Below are 20365 nucleotides of genomic sequence, written 5' to 3' on the forward strand. Positions count from 1 at the left end.
ATGGGGAGGTTGTGCCCATGAGCTTGCTGCACACCCAGGATTCGGTGGATGGAACAGCAGGGCCCAGGGTGGGATGTGCAGAGATGGGCTGTGGTAAAACCACAAGGATGAAAAGTAATCAATGAAGCTGGGTATGAGGAGGCCAAAACTACTTTTACACTGGCCAGAGAGAAAGAAGATTAAAAAAGCAGGAGGAACTCCCAGACAGGAACCCTGGCTGTGCTGAAGGCACAAAACCACTGAGCTTGAGAACCATGGAACCCCAGCCTGGGTTGGGTTGGAAGGGACCTTAAAGCTCCTCCAGCTCCAACCCCTGCCACGGGCAGGGACCCCTTCCACCAGAGCAGCTTGCTCCAAGCCCCTGTGTCCAACCTGGCCTTGAGCACTGCCAGGGATGGGGCAGCCACAGCTTCTCTGGGCACCCTGTGCCAGCACCTCAGCACCCTCACAGGGAAGAGCTTCTGCCTAAGAGCTCAGCTCAGTCTCTCCTCGGGCAGGTTAAAGCCATTCCCCTTGGCCTCCTCTGGCCTCGCTCCAACAGCTCCACATCCCTCTTGTGTTGTTGCCCCAGAGCTGGATCAGAACTGCGGGCAGGGGAGGTTGTCTCAAAGCACCTCACAGACCCACACCTCCCTCCTGCATTGACGGCCATGGGTGGCAGCAGAACCTCATGTGGGCACCACGACGGGCAGGCTGGGGGCTGGGTTTTGGGACTGGGATGTCTTTTCCCAGTGTAATGCCCAACTCTGCAGTGACAAAGCGAGTGTCTGCAGTCATCAGCGCTGCCCCCGAGCGTGGCGCAGCATCAGTGCAAGATGCCAGCTTGAGGCAGTCTTGAAGAAACAGCCATTTGACACACAAACATCTACCTGTCGTTATTAGGCCTGGCAAATAGAACTAATTCAGGCTTTGAAATGTCTTCAAATTGGCTTACAGATCACAGGAAGTCAGGATAATCAGCGTATGGCTCTTCATTTCCCTTCCACTCACTCAGAAGTGGACTCCACACTTCACATCCTTTAGGAGATCGCATTTTGAAACCTAGCTCTGCAGCCACGAGGGCCAGGAATGCTGTTCTCTTCCTGAAAGCTCAAGATCCTGGAGTAATCACTTGAGCAAAGGAAACCGCCCTCAGAAAGAAACTGCAGTGAAGTGCTAGAGCTGCTACAGCACCTCCGAAAACGATGCCCTGAGCAAATCAACAGGAAAAGCACCATTGGAGGCGAGCGGTAGCTGGGGCACGGCTCATCTCCGGCACAAGGCGATGCTTGAGGTGGTCCAGCATGGGTGCCCACAGGGCACTGAATTAGGGCCAGCATCTGGGCTTGCTTCTGGTACCCTTTTACCTCTCACTGAGTGAGAGCTCAGCACAGACCTCCACAGCATTGCCAGTGCCCTGCAGTCCCACGTGTCCCTCGCTGCCCACGTACATCCTGGCTCAGATCCAGCCCTGCCGCACGAGGAGCGGGCAGAGGGATCGGTCCAGCCCCACGTCAGCGGAGCTGCTCCCGCATCCAGCTGAGCATCTGCCGCAGACCAGAGACACGGGGACACGGCACAGCGTTGACGCTCTCCTCCCAAAATAACCGCGCTGATAGGAAGTGGAAAAAGCACTGGGTTCTATGGGACGGCCAAATTGCTGCCGGCTACAACCCCTCAAAGCATTCTGTAAGCAAAGGCACGCTAAAAAAAGGAAAACAGTAATTACAATGACAATAATACATGTTATTTATACAAGTTCTTCACTGGCGCATCCCAAAGTGCTTTTCAGATGTCACTGGCACTTCATCACTTATTTATGTAGTATCAGTTTTATATTTAGTATCCCGTTCCAGAATAGCCGGCTTCAGAACATCTGAGAGCCATTAATCACAACAGCACAGCCCTCCCCTTCCTGCCTCTCTTCAAGACTCTTGTTTTTCACTCAAGAAACCACTTGTGCAGGGGCCAAGCCAAGCAGGAGAAACGCTCCCCAGCTCCTCTGAGACATGGAGGGAGCCAGGCAGTAGAGAGAGGCTTCATACGATCATGGAATGGTTTCTGTTAGAAGGGACCTTAAGATCATCCACCTCCAACCCCTGCCACGAGCAGGGACCCCTTCCACTAGAGCAGCTTGCTCCAAGCCCCTGTGTCCAACCTGGCCTTGAACACTGCCAGGGATGGGGCAGCCACAGCTTCTCTGGGCACCCTGTGCCAGCGCCTCAGCACCCTCCCAGGGAAGAGCTTCTGCCTAAGAGCTCATCTCAGTCTCCCCTCGGGCAGGTTAAAGCCATTCCCCTTGGCCTGTCCCTACAGGCCCTTGTCCCAAGCCCCTCTCCAGGTTTCCTGCAGCCCCTTTAGGCACTGGAGCTGCTCTCAGGTCTCCCCTTCAGGAGCCTTCTCTTCTCCAGGCTGACCCAGCCCAGCTCTCTCAGCCTGGCTCCAGGGCAGAGCTGCTCCAGCCCTTGCAGCATCTCCATGGCCTCCCCAGCTCAAGCAGGACTTGCCCAAGCCCCTGCAGCAGCAGCAGGGGAGAACAGAGCAGGAAGCCACAGCACAGCCCTGGGTTGCCTCAGCAGCACAAACAGCCCAGCGGGGACGTCAAACCCCAGAGATGGTGCTGGTGGTTTGAGCAGCTCAGGAAGTTGTTGGCCTCAGCCTCCATCTTGGCTCCATCTCCAGGCTGCAGGCAACGGCTGCAGCATCAAACCCTCCTCTCCTCAGCAGTTTCAGGGATGGTCCAGTGCCTAAAGGGGCTGCAGGAAACCTGGAGAGGTTTGGACAAGGGATGTAGGGACAGGCCAAGGGGAATGGCTTTAACCTGCCCGAGGGGAGACTGAGCTGAGCTTTTAGGCAGAAGCTCTTCCCTGGGAGGGTGCTGAGGCGCTGGCACAGGGTGCCCAGAGAAGCTGTGGCTGCCCCATCCCTGGCAGTGTTCAAGGCCAGGTTGGACACAGATGCTTGGAGCAAGCTGCTCTAGTGGAAGGTGTCCCTGCCCATGGCATGGCATTGGAACTGAATGAGCTCTAAGGTCCCTTCCAACGCAACCCATGCTGTGGTCCTGTGGCACTTGGAGATGACCAGGTCCTAACACTGCACAGGAGATACTTCATCCTTCTGGCTGCACCCACGCAGTGTCCCCTCCCTGGGGGCCAGGCTGCAGTGGGGATGCACTCCCAGCGCTCAGCCAGGAGCAGGGATTGCCCTGGACCGAAGCAGGCAGCATCTCCCTCCAGCTGGAAGTGCTCCCAAGGGCCAGCCCCGTGGCAGGAGATATTAATAGGGGAGAGAAAAAACCGCATTTCAGCAAGAAAGCAGAGAGAGGTGAGAAAAGGGTCAGGAAGGAGCAGAGCTGACCCCATTAGAGAGCCAGTGGGAGGCAGGGAGAAGCTGTAAAGACAAGTTAGGGCTGTGCTGAAGGAAAGAGGAGCCAGCAAGGAAGAGCTTTGATTTGTACCTTTTAAGGGATGAAAGAGATGGAGGGTGTTGGTGGCAGGAAACGTGCTCCAGCGTTCCGAAGATGACAGCCGCGGCCGTAATGGATACTGAGCTACCCTTTCCTTCCCTGGACACAACAGGAGCGAGGCCAATCAAGCAGGGATGTAAAGCACACGCGTGCCCCCAGCCTGGCTGCTGTTCAGCGGCTGAGTGTGACCGTGACTTGCATTCTCAGGCCATGGAAACGTCAAAAGCTTCATGCAGTTTTGCATCATTAGAGGTAATAACTCAGCTGCAAAGGGCTAAGCGAAACGCTGCAAGAGCCACCGAGCTGCAGCTATAAAGGGCTCCCCAATAGGCATGACAGCAGGCAGGCCATGCTCAAACACCTCTGGTCCTGGGAGGGATCTCTGCAAACATCTCCAGATAACACAGGAGGCTGAAACAAAGCCCGAGAGCATCCCCTCACCGGATGCAGGGTGCACCAAAGCCCCAGCCGCATTGCTGGCATTTGCTGCACCACCAGCAGCCATCTGGTCCAGGCGTTTCAGTGCACTGACGGTGGGAGGGCAGATGCTGGCAGTGCAGGGACTCCTCCATCTTCACGACACCGGCCCTAACACAGAACAAACCACTCTCGGCCTGGCCCAGCCAGTGCCAAAGCCCCAGCCACACGGCCAGCAGGACATGGGAAGAAATCTATGCAAACACGTGTAAGGCCTGGGTGCTTTAGTTCCTTCCCAGAGCTTGCCTACAGTGGGCAGGAGGACACATCCACTGAAGTGATGCTGGGGAAGGATGAGATCGAGTGCCCATCAAAAGCTGTCATAGCCTCCAAAAACCTCAAGAAATGGATGCATTGACTACAGCTCATCCTACAGCACCCATTCCTCTGCGCACTGGTGTGCCTGGGGGAGCAAGGGATTGCTTCCTTCCCCCTGCACTGGGTGTTGGTAGGAGACACGCTGGGGATTTGCTAAGTGGCCCCCAATGGCAGCACCGTGGGCTCGGGGCTGCGCTCCCCTCCATGGAACAGCGCCCTTCATCCACTGCGTGACCGGGGTATGCGCAGGACACATCCATGGCACACGCTGTGCCACGGCACCCAGCCAGCACCCACCTAAAACTCAGCCCCTTCCAGCACCCAGCGAGCCCCACGTCAGGGAAGGACGTGATTAATGTTAGGAATGCACTGAAGGGTTTCTGGAGTAAACCCTTGTGAGCAAGCATCTCCCCTTGAGCACCTCCGCAGAGCCTGCCCTGCCTGGACCGACAGCACCGCTTACACGGGGGCAGGAGCTCCTCCCGTGCTCACGCACATCTCTTTCTCCATGCACACTATGCAAACACAGCATGCTGATTACCCCCGGGGGGGGACACAACACATGCCCGTATTCTGTGTCTCTCTTGAGTGCCAAGAGCGCTACAAACGCTGCATGTAAAGTCTTCACATTGATCAAAGTGAATTTAGCTTATTAAGGGAGGATTCTATGCAGGAAGCTGATTTCTTCCGCATAGGCATAAATTCAGACACTAATAATACAGTTTAAGCTGCAAAAAAAACCAACCAAAACACACAGAAAGAACAAAATGCCTTTTTGCCTCCAGTCAAAACCTTCTTAGTATCACCATTAAGGAGCTTTTTATCGCCTTTTTGAGCCTGCCTGAAACTGAGCCCCCCCTACGAGCCCAGCCCAGCCCGGATCAAACAAAACCCAGCTCCTCCCGGCACAGTGCCCATGGTGAGGGGTTCCAGGGGGCACATCCTGCAGCACCACACAGCACAGGGAGCAGGCGCTGGGTTTGAATACCCCATCCCTGGCAGTGTTCAAGGGCAGGTTGGACACCGGGGCTTGGAGCAAGCTGCTCCAGTGGAAGGGGTCCCTGCCCATGGCAGGGATTGGAGCTGGAGGAGCTCTAAGCTCCCTTCAGACCTGTGTCTGTGGTTCTATGATTGTGCCTTGCAACGCTCTCGTGGCCGCTCAGGTCCTGTGTCGGGCAGCACCTCGGCGCTGGCTCCTCCTGCCTCGCTGCACGACTTTCCCATTAACACTCAGCAACATCCCGAGCGTGGAGAGGATGGGAAGGGGGAGATTGCACTGAAGGTCTGAGCCAAAACCACCCCTGTCTATCCACTGCCAAGGGTCCCTGGCTGCAACCCTTGAGGTCGAGCCTTCATGGCTCTCCCAGCTCTGCCCAGCACTTCGCACCCTGGCACAGGGTTTTACTGTGGTGCCCAGGGTATCTCTTGGTGAAGGACGGTTTAAGTTATCACACTGAGGCTTGGCTGCTCCCCTCCTTCCCCTAATCTTCACTTTGCTCTCTGTTCGCATGCCATTTATCCCACCTGCCAACTCAACGCTTCTGCTCGTTTGTCTGTTTGTTTAAACAGTGACACTGGCTGTCAGTTATCCTGCCAAAACTCCGTCCCCGAGCTCCAATCTGCAGCACACATCAGGGACCATTGGAAGCTGCCATTGATACAGCCTGCGCCGCAGCACAGGCGCACCGAGCACCGCGGCTCCCACATGCTGGCTGCTCCCAGCTCCGCTCCGCAGGGCTCTGCCTGCTCACAAGGGGTTCCTGAACTCCTTTTCCTCACCAAGACCTCCCTCAGACAGCCTGCCTGTGAGCACGACACACGGCTGGAACAGCACCCAGGATGCTGGAACACCAGTGCAGTTAAAGGGAAAAAAAGAGCCCCAGCTCTGGGGCAGCAGCACAAGAGGGACGTGGAGCTGTTGGAGCGAGGCCAGAGGAGGCCATGGGGATGCTGCAAGAGCTGGAGCAGCTCTGCTCTGGAGCCAGGCTGAGAGAGCTGGGCTGGGTCAGCTGGAGAAGAGAAGGCTCCTGAAGGGGAGACCTGAGAGCAGCTCCAGTGCCTGAAGGGGCTGCAGGAAACCTGGAGAGGGGCTTGGAACAAGGGCCTGTAACTGGATGAGCTTTAAGGTCCCTTCCAACACAAGCCAGTCTGGGACACCGTGATCCTCCCCCACCCACAGGGCCTGAAGTTCCTCTGAGCTCCCCACCGCAGCCCTCACTTATTCTCACTGCTATGGCTCTGGATCACAGCTCCACTGATAGCACGACAGGAGCAGCACTGGTCCAAAGCGTGGGACACGGGTACCCCAGGACACCTTGGGAAGGCACAACCTCCCCTTCCTCTGGTGCCCGACCAGCGCCACATCCAGTGCTTCCCTTTCACACACATGAAGGAGCTGACTCTGCCACCAACTTCCCTGCAGCCCAAAGAGAAGTGTAAATATCCTCCCGGTGCCGGACAGGCGTAAATGGAAACGCAGGAACAGAAATCAGACGACATGAACTTCACGTCACCTGCAGGACAGCAGGCTTGAAGCTGCATCATCCCGCACATCACGCCTGCTCAGGCTGGTCACGCAGAGCACAGTGCTCCGGGCTGGATGAGTCTCCTCTAGCACAGATTATGCTCCACGCAAGCTGCCTGCGTCCCTGACACCGAAAGCCTTCCTCACTGAGACATTTCCATTTACGAGTGTTTCATTCACTGCCCACAAAGGGCTCCTCACTCCAGACGGCTCCTGGTCTCCAGGGAGCACCCTGAAGGCCCAAAATGCTGAGCTCAGTGTACGCACTGAAACAGCCCTACAGTGACCACTCCGTGCATGGAGCTGCATGTGCTGGTACCTGCAGCATTAGCTCTGCTCCCTGCTGGAGACAGCCAAGGTACCCGACAGGGTCACCGGGGGACAGGCAGGGTGTCCCTAAAGGCTCTGGGAGCGTTAAACTATTCATAGAATCACAGAACCCCAGCCTGGTTTGGGTTGGAAGGGACCTTAAAGCTCCTCCAGCTCCAACCCCTGCCACGGGCAGGGACCCCTTCCACTAGAGCAGCTTGCTCCAAGCCCCTGTGTCCAACCTGGCCTTGAACACTGCCAGGGATGGGGCAGCCACAGCTTCTCTGGGCACCCTGTGCCAGCGCCTCAGCACCCTCACAGGAAAGAGCTTCTGCCTAAGAGCTCATCTCAGTCTCCCCTCGGGCAGGTTCAAGCCATTCCCCTTGGCCTGTTGCTCCGTGTTCACTTGCTTTTGTTGATGTTCCATCTCCTGCTGTACCCAGGCCACAGGAAGGGGATGGGATGTCCAGGACATGCAATTCCAGTCTGCCTCAGACAGCCTGAAAGCCTCAGCTCACACCACCTCAGGACACAGCATGCTGCAGCCTGCACCAGCCCCTGCTCCCCATGCTGGGGCCTGGGTCTCAAGGAGGGTGCAGGCGAGCAGGGGACGTGCCCACACTGTGCTCTGCAGCTGCCCAGCTCAGCAGCGCCAAGGCTGAGCCTCACCTTGGGAATGGGATCAGAAACAAGGGCTTTTCATCTCCCCCTCTCAGCCACTCCCCAGCATCACCTTCCAGGACGCCCTCTCCACCCTCCCAGCAGCCACAGACAACAGCCTTCTTTACAAGGGTGCTGACCTGGTGGATGGAGAGGAACCACCTTTTTTCTTTGAGCAACCTGGAAAGCATGAACCTCATCCTTAATTACTGAGCACGATGGAAGTGCCACCTGAGAGTCATACAAGCTTATGCCACCTCCTTCCTCCCTCCCTGAACACTGCAGTGTCCTATGGCTCTTCTGGTGATGCAGAGGCGCCGGGATTTATCCCTTGCTGCTGAACTGTCAGAAGCAGGAAACTGCCAAGACCCAGGAGTCAGAGACCTGCCCTTGCCCTCCTCTGGAGCAGCTCCGAGGGATTTGCCTGTCAAAGGAGAGGGAGGTTGGCAGGAACATGGGCAATGAAACCCTGGAGAGGACTAGGAGGAGGGCGGCTGCTGATGGATGCTGGGCCCTGCTGGCTCCTTCGGGATGCTGTCAAGGTGTTCTTCATTCTCATCTGCAGTCCCACCCATCCCTCCCCATGCTGACAGCAGGCACTGAGGAACCATTTGCCTGCAGGATACCAAAGCTCTTCAGGTCCTACCCAAACAAGTTCATTTTTAATGAGAGGTTCCATCAGGTTGCACACAAAGCATTTGTTCCTATGTATTGTTGCTGAAAGAAGGAAAGCAAAGTGCACGGAGCCCGTAAGGATCCCTGAACAACAGCACATGGGAGGCAATAGCCATGGTGCTAGGAAATCTGACTGGATTATCACCATGGCTATTTCCAGCTTCAGAAATCAGCAAATGTACAAGAAAACTCTGGTTTTAAAAGAACAGTTGAATCCCCTGTTTATTTAACAACACATGCCATCTGATGTGATGGTAGAGAACTAATCTTAAGCAACCTGGTCTTGAGGAAGGTGTCCCTGCCCAAGGCAGGGTTTGGAACTGGAGGAGCTTTCAGGTCCCTTCCAACCCAAACCAAGCTGGGGTTCTGTGACTCTGCAACAGAAATTACTCGGAACTTGTACCACACTTTCTGCACATCTCACTGCCTCCCCTTCCATCGGCACCAAGGTCAAACTGATCACACGCTGGAGTAACCCAACGAGCGGCACATCCAGCACAGCGCCGGCGGCTCTGGGGCCCAGCGCCCGCCCGAGCAGGGCACAAACGCTGCAGCACAACACAGCCAACCTGCTGCAGGGAGCGCATCCCGAACGCACGTGGCTTCGCCCGGGCACGGCATTCCCGGGACGTGTCGGTGGCGCTCCCGGCTCACACCGGCGCCGGTGCCTCTCCCGCTGCCAGGCCCTGCGCTGTCCGCCTGACCCGCGGCGGGGGGAGCTCCGTGCCTGTCCGCCCGCTCCCCCCGCGGCTCGTTCCCGTTCCCGTTCGTTCCCTCCCGCTCCCTCCACACGAGCGCGGGCCCCAGCTCCGGTTCCCCGCAGAACCCCGGCTGCGAGAGGCGCTGGGGCGGGCTCGGTGCCGGCAGGTGGCGGGGGGGGGGGCAGGCGGGATGCACATGGGGGGAACGCGGGGAGGGAAGGCGGGGAGGGACCGCTGCCCTTCCCATCCCCATCCCCATCCCCATCCCCATCCCCTGCCTCGCCCGGCGCTGCCCGGCCCCGCTCACCCCCTTCCTCTTCCTCTGTTCAGCGCATCCCTTAGCCCAACCCTGCCCCTTCCCCGCGGGTACCGCCGGGCCGGGCGCGGCTCCTGGCGGCGGCGGCGCCCCCCGAGCCCAGCCGAGCCGCGCTCACCAGGACGAAGGAGCCGCGCACCGCCTCCGAGACGCTCTGCCGGAGCTCGGCCGCCGTGCCCGGCTTGCTGAGCCGCTTCGTGAACTTCCTCACTTCCGACATGGCGACATGGCCCGAGCCGGGGGCCGCGCCGAGCCGAGCCGAGCCGAGCCGCTGCCTCCTTGCGGGCGGGCGGGCGCGGCGGGGCCGGGCCAGGGGCGGGCGGAGCCGCGGGGCGGGGACCGGGAGGCCGCTGCCCGGTTCGGTTCTGCTGGGCTCGGTCCGCCACGCCCTGCATCAGCTCGGATCGGCTTTGTCCCCGCCGCAGGTGCGGCGCGGGGGGAGCTGCGGGGACGGCCCCGCCGAGCACATGGGCTCAGCCAAGGGCACCGGGCTGCGGGTGAAGGGACCGGGCACTGCAGTGGGGCTTTGGACAGGGGCCTGTAGGGACCGAGCGAGGGAACGGCTCGGCCAGTCCGATCCAATCAACCCGGGGCTGTGAACAAAGCCCCAGGCCCGGCCCCTCGCCCGGGAATTCCTCGCCCTGTTCAATCCCATGGGACGCGCCTGATGCCGGCGCTTGGCCCTGCCCGCCCCTGCCTGCGCCGGGCAGGATCAGACCCGCAGCGGGATGGATCCTGAGCGGATGGGCAGTGCCCGCAGCCCATGGGATTTCCCTCTGGCTGCCCCGGGAAGAGGCGTTTGGGATCCTGAGCCCCTGGCGTGGAGCGACCGCGTGGAGCCCTTTGAGAGGCAGGAGGGAACCTGCACCGGAGCCGGGTAGGTCTGAACCCAGGTGGGAACTGGGGAGCACGGAGCCGCTCGCTCAGCCCCTGTGCCCTGCGGGAGGGATGGGAGGAGAACGGGAAGAGTGGGAAACACAAGTGGTTGGGAGAGAACAGTTTAATAAGTGCAGTGCAGTGGAAGACTGAGAATAATGGCAATGAATAACATGACAGAACAACAGTAATAATAACAAATAACATCTGACAATAACAACAATAAAAGACAACACAATACTACTACTATTAATAACAACAATAATATATAAAGTATAACCTACTACTACTAACAACTAAAGTACAACAGCATCCTACCGCTACCACTGAAGAACAGTGTAACACTGCTCCTACTACAATGAAATACAACTACTACAAACAACAATAACATCAGCACCATAATCAATGACACGGCGGAGCTCAGCCCGAGGGTGGTTGTTCCTGCTGGCGGCAGTGGATCGTTGTATGGGAGTTCCTGCCCCGAGTGCTGTTGAGCGCCCTGGAAGTCAGAAAACACGCGGGGATTTGTGATTCCTCTTGACAATTCCAGCACCTCCCTCAAGCCAAGCTCCCGAGTTTCTGATCTGGGAGGGTTTGGGCAGGTCGGTGTTTAAACAAAGCCCATGGCTGGGGTGGAAGCTGGTTGTAAAGGTGCAGCTCAATCCAAGTCCCTTTGGCACTCAGGGCAGGGGAGTCCACTCCCGTCACCGCCGCCACGGGGCTGCTCTGGAGCCTGGCGCCGGTTCTGCTGCTCTGCTGTTAGGTTCCAGTGTGGCAGAACGCGGGGCTGCCAAGGGTCTGTAAACCAGAGAGTTTATTGCCTTGTTCCTTCTGCTTCCTCCTCTTCCCAAAAGGCGGAGGAGAGCGGAAGGGAAAAAAGAGCTTAAAATGTCTGGGAAGGGCCCGGGCCCGGGGGAATGTGTTACATCCAGCACAAAGGCCAACTGTCAGCCTGAGCCTGCCCCAGTGAGCTCCCCTGAACACCGATGAGCCCAAAAGTGCTTTAATGGGATGGTGAGGACGGGCACGTGGCAGAAACCTGGGATGACTGGGAGTGCTGGGAGCGGAGTCGCCCTTTCCTGTCCCAAAGTTGCAAGTGGGGAATAACTGAGCACCTCCTCTTCAGCCTCCTCCACCTCCTGCAGCAGCCTCTTGGTCTTCCCTCCAGTAGCTGGAAATCATCTACAGCCAAAGATCTTCTTCTTCCAGATACAGTAATATTCAATACAGTGCAACACGGACTTAGTTGGAATCTGTTGCGAGCAAACCAGAAGCAATCTGTAAGGGCGATGCTGGAGGCAAACCCTGAAGGCACACACATACAACAGGTCCATCTCACAGAGGTTTGGGGCAGCACCGGCACACAGACAGGGGATACGGGATGGGAAAGAAACCCTCCTCTTCCACCCAGACTGGGAAGCAGTGTGGGAAGGGGAGGGCAGCATGTTCCACACACATCATGTCCTCGTTACTGGAATATCTCTGGGTCTGGGGAGCAGTGACCGGAGAGGTTCTGTTCTAAGGACACACGAGGGTCTCTCAGGGGTACCTGCAGAAGACAACACCGCATCCTGAAGTGACTTCCTACAAAGTTAAATTCTTAACCACATCCATCCCAGGCTTCAGAGCACCTGGGGTTTGCTCCCCAACCTCTCAGGGTACCCAGCCCTACCCGGGCTGCAGAGACCAGGGAGGAGTCACACTGGAAGGTGCAGCCAACACAGGCAAAACAACTCCTTCGCCTCCTCCTTCCCTGACTGGAGGGACAGCACAGGCAGCCAGGGACATGGCATTAGACTGACGGCAGAGTCCCTCCTACTCCCCTGCAGCATTATAGCACCGAGGGTGCAGTAAAGAAGAATGAGTATTTCTTTCCTAACATCTATTCGTGCAGTTGATGCTCCTGTAAGGGCTGGAACCCTGCGTAGGGACCAGCCCTGTAACTGGAAGGGTTTAGGCTTTAATATCTCATAAGCCATCCAAGATAAAAGGCTCTTAATAGCATTAGGGAATAACACTCCATCTTACCCTGCCTGCACTGGGTGTCTGTGAGCCCTTTCATCACCTGTAAATGGGCCTAGCCCAGAGAAGCACTTCACTGTGTGATTAGCCTTAAGCAGGTGATTAACCCCAGTACTTCATCCATTGGACTGGAGCCAGCATTCCTGCACTGACCCATGGGGTCAGTAACCCACATCCAGACACATTTTCCAGCTGAGAAGGCAGAGGGTTATAAATGCCATTACACCTGCAGTGTCCCAGCTTTAGAATTCCTGTGGGATATGGATAGAGCTGTAACGCTTTAATGGATTTCAAGTACCTCAGATACGGCCTTATACTCATGCCTGCACACTCACCTGTACCTTTCCTGATAACAAAGCCAAGACCAGGCAACTCCAGGGCCACAAGCGAGGAACTCCTCCAGCAAAGCTTTTTATGCAGCCCGTGCCTCCCATCAAGGCAATGGTCATGGTGTGTATGTGGGTGATGTGGTCAGACATCAGTGCTCAATGAAACCTTGAGCACTTCAGGTGCGCTCAGACACCCAGCTGTAGCACCAGCACTGCTCTAAACACTGAGCAACCTGGTTTTAGGCCCAGACAGTGGAGAGAAGGAACCTGTAAGTGAAGTGATGGTGTTTGCACTGCACAAAGCAACTTCTTACCTTGCATTTGTCACCCAATACATAGAGCAGCTGCACCAAACTCCAGAAATGGCTTGGATCAGCTCACAGGAATCACAGTCAGTCTCCACATACATAACCTGATACAGAAACTCATGGCTGGAGTCACAAACCACGTGCTGTCTTGTGCCATCTCCTCACTTCTGTCCATTTGTCATTACTTTGAGCTCCGCTAAAATCTGGAGTGATTTTAGCCCATCTCATCTATACAGGTACTTTCAAACCTGAGTCAAGCTTACTCCAAGTGTGTCAACTGAAAAATCGCTTTATACATCAGTATGTACTGCTGATGTTGGCGGGTGATGCTCCTATTGCAACAAGCAGCCTTTCACGGTCAAGACAGTTTTACACAAAGAGCTGCTCAAATTCACTTGAGTAAAAAGAAAAGGGGAGCAAGACTCATTTCCTGCTCCTCCCTGCCTTCATTCTTCTACTCACAGACTGATTTGGGTTGGAAGCGACCTTCAAAGCTCATCTAATCCAACCTCCCTGCAATGAGCAGGGCAACCAGGCTGCCCAGAACCACATGGGAAGGAATCTTTATACGCTTTGGGAGCCTCCTCCTTACACATCCAGTTGCAGTGGTCCAGTCCCCATTGCTTCAGGAAGAAAACTGTCACTCAAGAAGTGCCAAGATCAGGAAAAGCAGAACTCAGGAGTTAACCAGTGCATGCAAGGTCAATGATCTGAGAAACAGGTCAAAACCACTCACACAAAAGGCAAATTTATGAATCAAAATGGAAAAGAAGCAACAGTTTCCAAGTGTGTGACCAAGTTTAATGATACATCTGTTCTGAACCACTCGACCATCAATAACATTGTGTGGGTCCCAGTGCCCAGAATGTTACTTCATAGGTGTTTTATATATGAATATTTACAAAGACTTTCAAAATTCAGTGGCACAAAACAAATGAGAACAACTTAAAACTTTAAGCTACAATGCTTAAAAAATGTAAACAGTTTATTTTACATACTTGTAAAATAGAAGAACTTTCTAATGCAGCTCAGTTTTACCTGGAAGGTGACTATATCCTGGTGCCCGTGAAGAAGGAATGAGAGAATTCTTTACACAAGTATTGTGCTCCAGTGTGCAAAAAATCAGAGATAAGAAAGGAACCCAAAGTCCACGACAATTAAAAGACAACAAAAAAAAAAGAGGTTTTCCACGTTCTGAAGTTGAGGGATTTATAAAAACATTTACACACGTTGCTGACCCACCACAAACTCCCAGAACTTAAACATGGCAACAGCAGCGACTACAGATTCAACATCCCATCCAATGGAATCTTGTGCAAACAGCAGACCAGAGCGCTCCCCCAGCCTTCCCTTCCCATCCCTGACATCTAGTGGCCACTGGCACCACGGGAATCCTTTTGATACCTGTTCAAATGAGTGCATGTACCCAAGACAGGTGTGTTACTGTGCAGAAACGCGTGCAGGCTCACAAGGCCAGTGCAGAACAGCTGCTCATAGAACGTTTAGAGTCTGATGTTTGGCAGAACTATTCTTAGCCATTCCTCTCTATTCTAAAGCCCAGGTGTTAAAGGCAGACGCTGCTTTCCCAGGATCCAATATTTGAGTAGCCTTAAAAGAAAGATTTAAGAAGAACTCAGCCTGTAACACTATTATATTAGATACTCTGCTTTGCCCGCATTATTTCTGGGGGTGAATCCCACAGTACCATAGCTTTGTGCTGTCAGTTGCAGACCAACTAAGATACATATTTCTTTTTGTTAATGAAGACTTTGATTGCTCCAGTGAAGTCGGCTGATAAAAGCACTTCCGTGTGATCTATCTTCAAAGCTCCTTAAGGAGGAAAGAGAATGAACTGTTAGTTCATCTACAAAAATGTATTAAAAGATCAAGCTCTCATCAGAAGCTAAACTCTTGCCGTGACACCTCCCCTCCTTTATCACATTCCTGTTATCCAGCCAATGCTTCAAGGAACATCTGCACCTCTTGGAAGGGGAACTTATGTTAGAAGGCTGGAGCCAGGGTGAGAGAGCTGGGCTGGGTCAGCCTGGAGAAGAGAAGGCTCCTGAAGGGGAGACCTGAGAGCAGCTCCAGTGCCTAAAAAGGGGCTCCAGGAAAGCTGGAGAGGGGCTTTGGACAAGGGCCTGTAGGGACAGGCCAAGGGGAATGGCTTTAACCTGCCTGAGGGGAGACTGAGATGAGCTCTTAGGCAGAAGCTCTTCCCTGTGAGGGTGCTGAGGCGCTGGCACAGGGTGCCCAGAGAAGCTGTGGCTGCCCCATCCCTGGCAGTGTTCAAGGGCAGGTTGGACACAGGGGCTTGGAGCAAGCTGCTCTAGTGGAAGGGGTCCCTGCTCGTGGCAGGGGTTGGAACTGGATGAGCTTTAAGGTCCCTTTCAATACAAACCAAGCTGGGATTCTATGCTGGTAGAACTCAACTTCCTAGCAGCTCAAATGCAGAAAGAACCCTAATGTATAGAGGACAACAGCTCTGCTCCTCACTTCACATTCTCTCAGGTTTTAAGAATACAGCAGTTATCAAAATGTTTAACTGCTAAGGTAGGAATGTGGACCCATGCCACTGCAAGGACTTTTCTTCTCAAGAACCCCCTCCCCAGATTAATAATCCCTTCCTCCTCATGCTATGGCATCAGGCAGAGCTCATCTCAAACACCTACCAGAGGGTATGGTGTCTGACGTTTCAGAATCTTCTCCCTTACTTTCAGCTTCTTGCTTCTCTGAAGTTTCCAGTGCCACCATCAAACCAGGATTGGGAGCAAAAATGGCCGATGTGACCACTGCATTGTGAGCTTCAGAAAGAAAACCCAACTTTGGTTACCTGGCTGCAAGGAACTGTTATACAACAACAGCAGGCATCCATTTCAGTAACTATCCAAGGATCTCAGTGCTGCTGGCACCAGGTAAGCTCATCATTCAGAAACTGTCATTGGTTTGTAAGCCTGGGGAGCTCAGAAGTTCCTCTAATTATTAACTGGTAATAAAAGCCCCAAATTAACTGGTAAGGGCTCTGAAACATGTTTAATACAAACACAGCCCCAAAACTTGTGTGTGTGTGCAGATGAGTTGCTCCTTTTTTGCACTGTTTTCAGTCACTCTCCCATAAAGGACCTAAGGATCAATCTTTACACTTACACAAGCAAGCTCTGCCAGCACAATGTTCTTACTGCTCTTAATCAGTTTTGCTGGCAGAACCTGACTGAAGTTCCCTCACTGTAAGTGGACATGTTCTTAGCTGCTCTGCCTCTTGCCATCCCAAGCATGCATCTGCAGAGTTTCTTGTGGACAAGGTTTTCTGAGAGGCCGCTTACTGAAACCCCAATTCCAATGCGTCTTCCTGACAATCTGTTCAAACTAAATGAACAGCACTGCTGAGCAAATGGAAAGGAGAACATAAAAGACTTCATTTTTGAAATCATGAGAGCTTTGATAAAACACAGATCAAAGACTGCTTCTTACCTTTAATGCCTTCCCAGAAGTCATTACGGTCTCTCCTTACAGAAGTGAACTTGCTCAAGTCATGGTATGTACTCCAGATATAAACGTATTTATCTTCTGAACCACTCACAATGTAGGTAAAGTCATGGCTAAAGAGTCAAAGAAGGAAAACCATTACTTTTCTTGGCTGTTCAAGCACCCACTACAGCAGCTCTCCAGATGACGTGCAGCTTTACAAGTGCAATCAGGCCAAGGTCCCCATTCAAACTGATGCGTTATTTTAGTGACTGCAACTCAAAAAAATCTAAAAAATATGAAAAACCACTTAAATGTGTGTGCATGCAAATGCCTGAGGCTCTCCTGCTGGGAGGAAAAGGTAGGTCTCATGAAGAGCACACAGAAGCTGTTCTCCTGCAGCTTCTGGCACAGAAGAGCAACATGAAAATGGCATCATCTTGAAGGGCAATTTGTATCTGAGTCTGGAACCTGTGTGAGCACCAGACTGTGCAACAGGAACTGCTACCAACAGTCATGGGCAAAACAATCCACACAGGTGGAAGAAGAAAGACATTCAACAAGATTGTAACTAAATGACTGTATAACACACACTGACAGAGACAGAACCACCCCTGCAAATCCACTTTGGATTTCCCTACCGTGTGAGTATGCCCCATAGCTAAACCCTACCCCAACTGTGCTACAGCTCTGTCAGTAGAAACAACTCAATTTGGAAGTTAATCTTGAGCAGGGGGCTGGACAAGATGACTTCCAGAGGTCCCATCCAACCTCAGCCATCCTGGGAAATAATGGATCAGCCTTAAAGATGCTTTCAGAGGTCATCAAGATTAAACTCAGCATTATTCCTTAAGCACTGCTGCCCTCCTCTGTTCAAACAGCCAGGTTAAACAGATGCACAAGCGTTTTTCCCTTCGGCTTCTGCAAGGCTCAAAAAGAGAATAGAACAAACATTCTTCTCCCTCTACTCCCCCTCTTTTACTACTTTAAACCCCTGGTATTCCCATGGCAGTCACAGCAATAGACTCAAAGTCAGGAAAGCATCTTAGGCTTGCATAGAGAAAGAGGAAAGAATTCCCACTCAGATCTGCAGGCTGTTTCTTGAGAGTGATGATGCATGGGCAGTGACCAGCAGCCTTGGGTAGCACTTGGGTGACCCACACATCTGCAGCAATACCTGACAAAACTAAGGACACGAAACCTGTTTATCATGGAGGAAAGAAACGATGCAGTGTTCCAACCCCATCAGTTCTAGGAGAGTTCCTGCATTTACAGCAGCAGTAATGGACATGCATTGTGCTGTCAATACAAAAGGACTCAATCCTTCACAGAAGCTTCCTGCTTGCAGGCAGCTCTGTCATTCCTGACCACAGCCTTCAGTCACCTTTGTACTCAGAGCCAAGTGATGTTTCAGAGGCTCAGTTTCATACCAAGGTAAACAAATAAAGCAAAAGCCTCTGTACTTCAGCCACAGCATTTCCCAAACCCAACAACCCCATTGTTATATTGTCTTACCTAAAGCTAGCTTTGATTTGGCTGCTGCTGTTGACATAACCTTTGTATTTCATAGACAAAGACAGATCTCTCAGGTCATACAATCTGATCCTGGAATCATTTGATGTCACTAGTATCTGGAAAAGAGATAAAATTTAGGAGCAGAAATGACGGGCACGGCTAAGAAGGAGCTCATTCAGAGTCAGAATTCAGTTCTTCTGGATCAAAAAAGTGACACACACAAAGAATAGCCCCAAAGAAGCAGAAAGATTGGGCAATGACAGTCTTCTCTCTCATTTTCTGTCAATGGACAGAACATAGGTTCACTGTCAAGATCACCCTGCTTGGTCTGAACCAGAACAGCTGCTCTTTACTGAAGTAAAACGTGGGCCCAAAGAACAGCCGTCAATTTGCAAAGGCTATTTTGGAGCACATTCCCCAATAATGCAGCAGAGCAGCTTTCTAGTGAGGTAAATTCCTGGCGAGTTGTAACCTATCACTCATGAAGCACAAAACAGAGGCCATTATCTGCTACATACACGAACTGGGCTTTTCTTAGTCCATGCCAGCATGCTTCCTATTCATATGTTTCAGATCAGGAGCTTGAACGTACTTGTAAGGAACAGAGAAGCCTATGAAAAGGGTTGTCAAAATGCGTAAGGGCATTGAGCTGATGAGCCCTTTCGTGGTACCTTAGAAGTAGAGCAGACTGTAGGTTAGCAGTGAGCCTCAAGATGCTGCTAGGACAAGGGAATAGCAGAGGAGCAGTCAAATACTGAGCCCCACTTATCTGACCCTTTATGCAGCAAAGTTGGAGCAAGTCTTGGACCACCATCACATTACAGATCTTCCTGCTTGTTTTCAGAAGAGTTCATGCTGAGCTGTGTTTTATTACACCATCTAACATGCCAGCACACATCTGAGGCAAACCCAAAGGCACTACTGAGTTCTGAATCTTCTGCGTGTTTTAGGGATTCAATGATTTCTCTGACATTGATCAGAGTACGATACAGGTGATAGCAGCTGGTGGTCTGCTACTCTGACAGACCCAGCTGTTGATTCCACATCACCCCTGAAACTTTATATAAAAGAGAGAAACTCCCCAGCTACAGGTTGTGAGTTTAACATTCAACAGCATGTACTTTGTATGACAAGAATTTGAGCCTTTCACAGGGCTTCAGTTTAGACTGAAGCTAAACAGAATGACTGATTCTGAAATACACTTGTTTGGATAACAGCTTCTGAGCTTTCAGCATCTTTTCAGCTTCTCTATGAAGCACACTCCCAAATGAGTATTAAATTTGAGAGGTTACTTATGCCAGAGAAATTTTCACTGAAAGCCATCTGTGAAGATTTTTTCACATTTACATTAATCAGAACATAATGTTACTTAAAAAGAATATACTCTAATTTACCACTACTTAGTATTGTATTAGCCTATATCAGCAAAGAGCAGTGCTCATTTTAGTAGTGTTAAGAGACTTCTTAGTCTTTAGTAGTGTTAAAGGATTTAAGTCAGTGACTACAAGCAAGACCTAACACAAACTTCTTAAGCATTAAACATAAATACCAGACTACAGAACTGAGCTAAAGCTTCCCTGAAAGTCTGTACCTTATTTTCTCCAGGCAAGGGTTCAATGCCAGTGATTTTCCTTCCAACTCTGTTTCGGCCCCTGGTAGAGCGCACGTGTATTTGCGTATGGTACTTCAAGTGCTGAAAAGGTATTTGAAATAATTGTGAAAACAAGTTTTAAAATGCTTGTTCCTTGATATTCCAATAAGCATTTGAAATCTGTTAGTTATGTAGCATTAAAAAATACAGTCTCCAAAAGGCTTTACCTCAGTGTCATAGAAGATGCATCTCCCATCGTATGTGCCTATGACTGCATATTTGCCATTCTGACAGAAGTTGGCAGCTGTAATCAATTTTGTCTGCCCATCTACTTCATTCCATAATGCCACCTTCTTGTCGGGAATGTTCCAGAGCCGGAGCTTCCCATCCAATGAACCACTTAAGAAGTACCTGTCATCCTGAGAGGAGACACTACATTAGTCTCTGCTTGCGCTTCAAGTATGCCTGCCTTCCTTAAAGGCTTCCCCCCCCACTGCCAAACAGCTTCTCTCCAGAACCTCCCACATAGGAGCTCTCAGAGGAGTAGATTATGTTTAAGACTGAAAGGATAATATAAAAACTACTGGTAAATGGAGTTCCATCCATTACAGATGCTTTACAAGATTACACACACAGGCGAGGACTCTTACAAATTCTGGCTTTTGAGAAGAAAGAGGCCAATTGCGCTTACCCTTGGATGGAATGCTATAGCAGTGACAAAGTCTATGTGCTGGAAACAGCAGAGACATTCTCTTCTTGATATGTGCCATAATCTGACAGTTTTGTCCATAGAAGAAGAAAGCAAGAAGTAATTCTGTGAAACAAGAGCATTCC

General features: G+C 52.3%; 2 protein-coding genes across 8 annotated transcripts in view; both read right to left on the bottom strand.

Moving 5' to 3' along the window:
- Positions 1-9718, bottom strand: part of DOCK11 (dedicator of cytokinesis 11) — a 68579-nt gene extending 58861 nt beyond the window's left edge. For all 6 annotated transcript variants that reach the window (XM_061446235.1, XM_061446236.1, XM_061446234.1 and 3 more), the window contains exon 1: positions 9544-9718. In XM_061446235.1, the coding sequence (XP_061302219.1) occupies positions 9544-9645 (102 nt within the window). In that variant the 5' untranslated portion in view covers positions 9646-9718. The remainder of the gene's footprint in view (positions 1-9543) is intronic.
- A 4021-nt stretch (positions 9719-13739) lies between these two features.
- The window catches only part of WDR44 (WD repeat domain 44), an 89012-nt gene continuing 82386 nt past the window's right edge, over positions 13740-20365 (bottom strand). For both annotated transcript variants that reach the window (XM_061446241.1, XM_061446242.1), the window contains 7 exons: positions 20223-20345; positions 19759-19950; positions 19532-19633; positions 17941-18056; positions 16432-16559; positions 15633-15764; positions 13740-14790 (listed from right to left, as the gene is read on the bottom strand). In XM_061446241.1, the coding sequence (XP_061302225.1) occupies positions 14696-14790; positions 15633-15764; positions 16432-16559; positions 17941-18056; positions 19532-19633; positions 19759-19950; positions 20223-20345 (888 nt within the window). In that variant the 3' untranslated portion in view covers positions 13740-14695. The remainder of the gene's footprint in view (positions 14791-15632; positions 15765-16431; positions 16560-17940; positions 18057-19531; positions 19634-19758; positions 19951-20222; positions 20346-20365) is intronic.

Source organism: Pezoporus flaviventris, unplaced genomic scaffold (assembly GCF_033815535.1).
Source record: "Pezoporus flaviventris isolate CSIRO_AGI_PZ_B2104156 unplaced genomic scaffold, CSIRO_AGI_Pfla_v1 ptg000005l, whole genome shotgun sequence".
In the NCBI taxonomy this organism is placed as follows: Eukaryota; Metazoa; Chordata; class Aves; order Psittaciformes; family Psittacidae; genus Pezoporus; species Pezoporus flaviventris.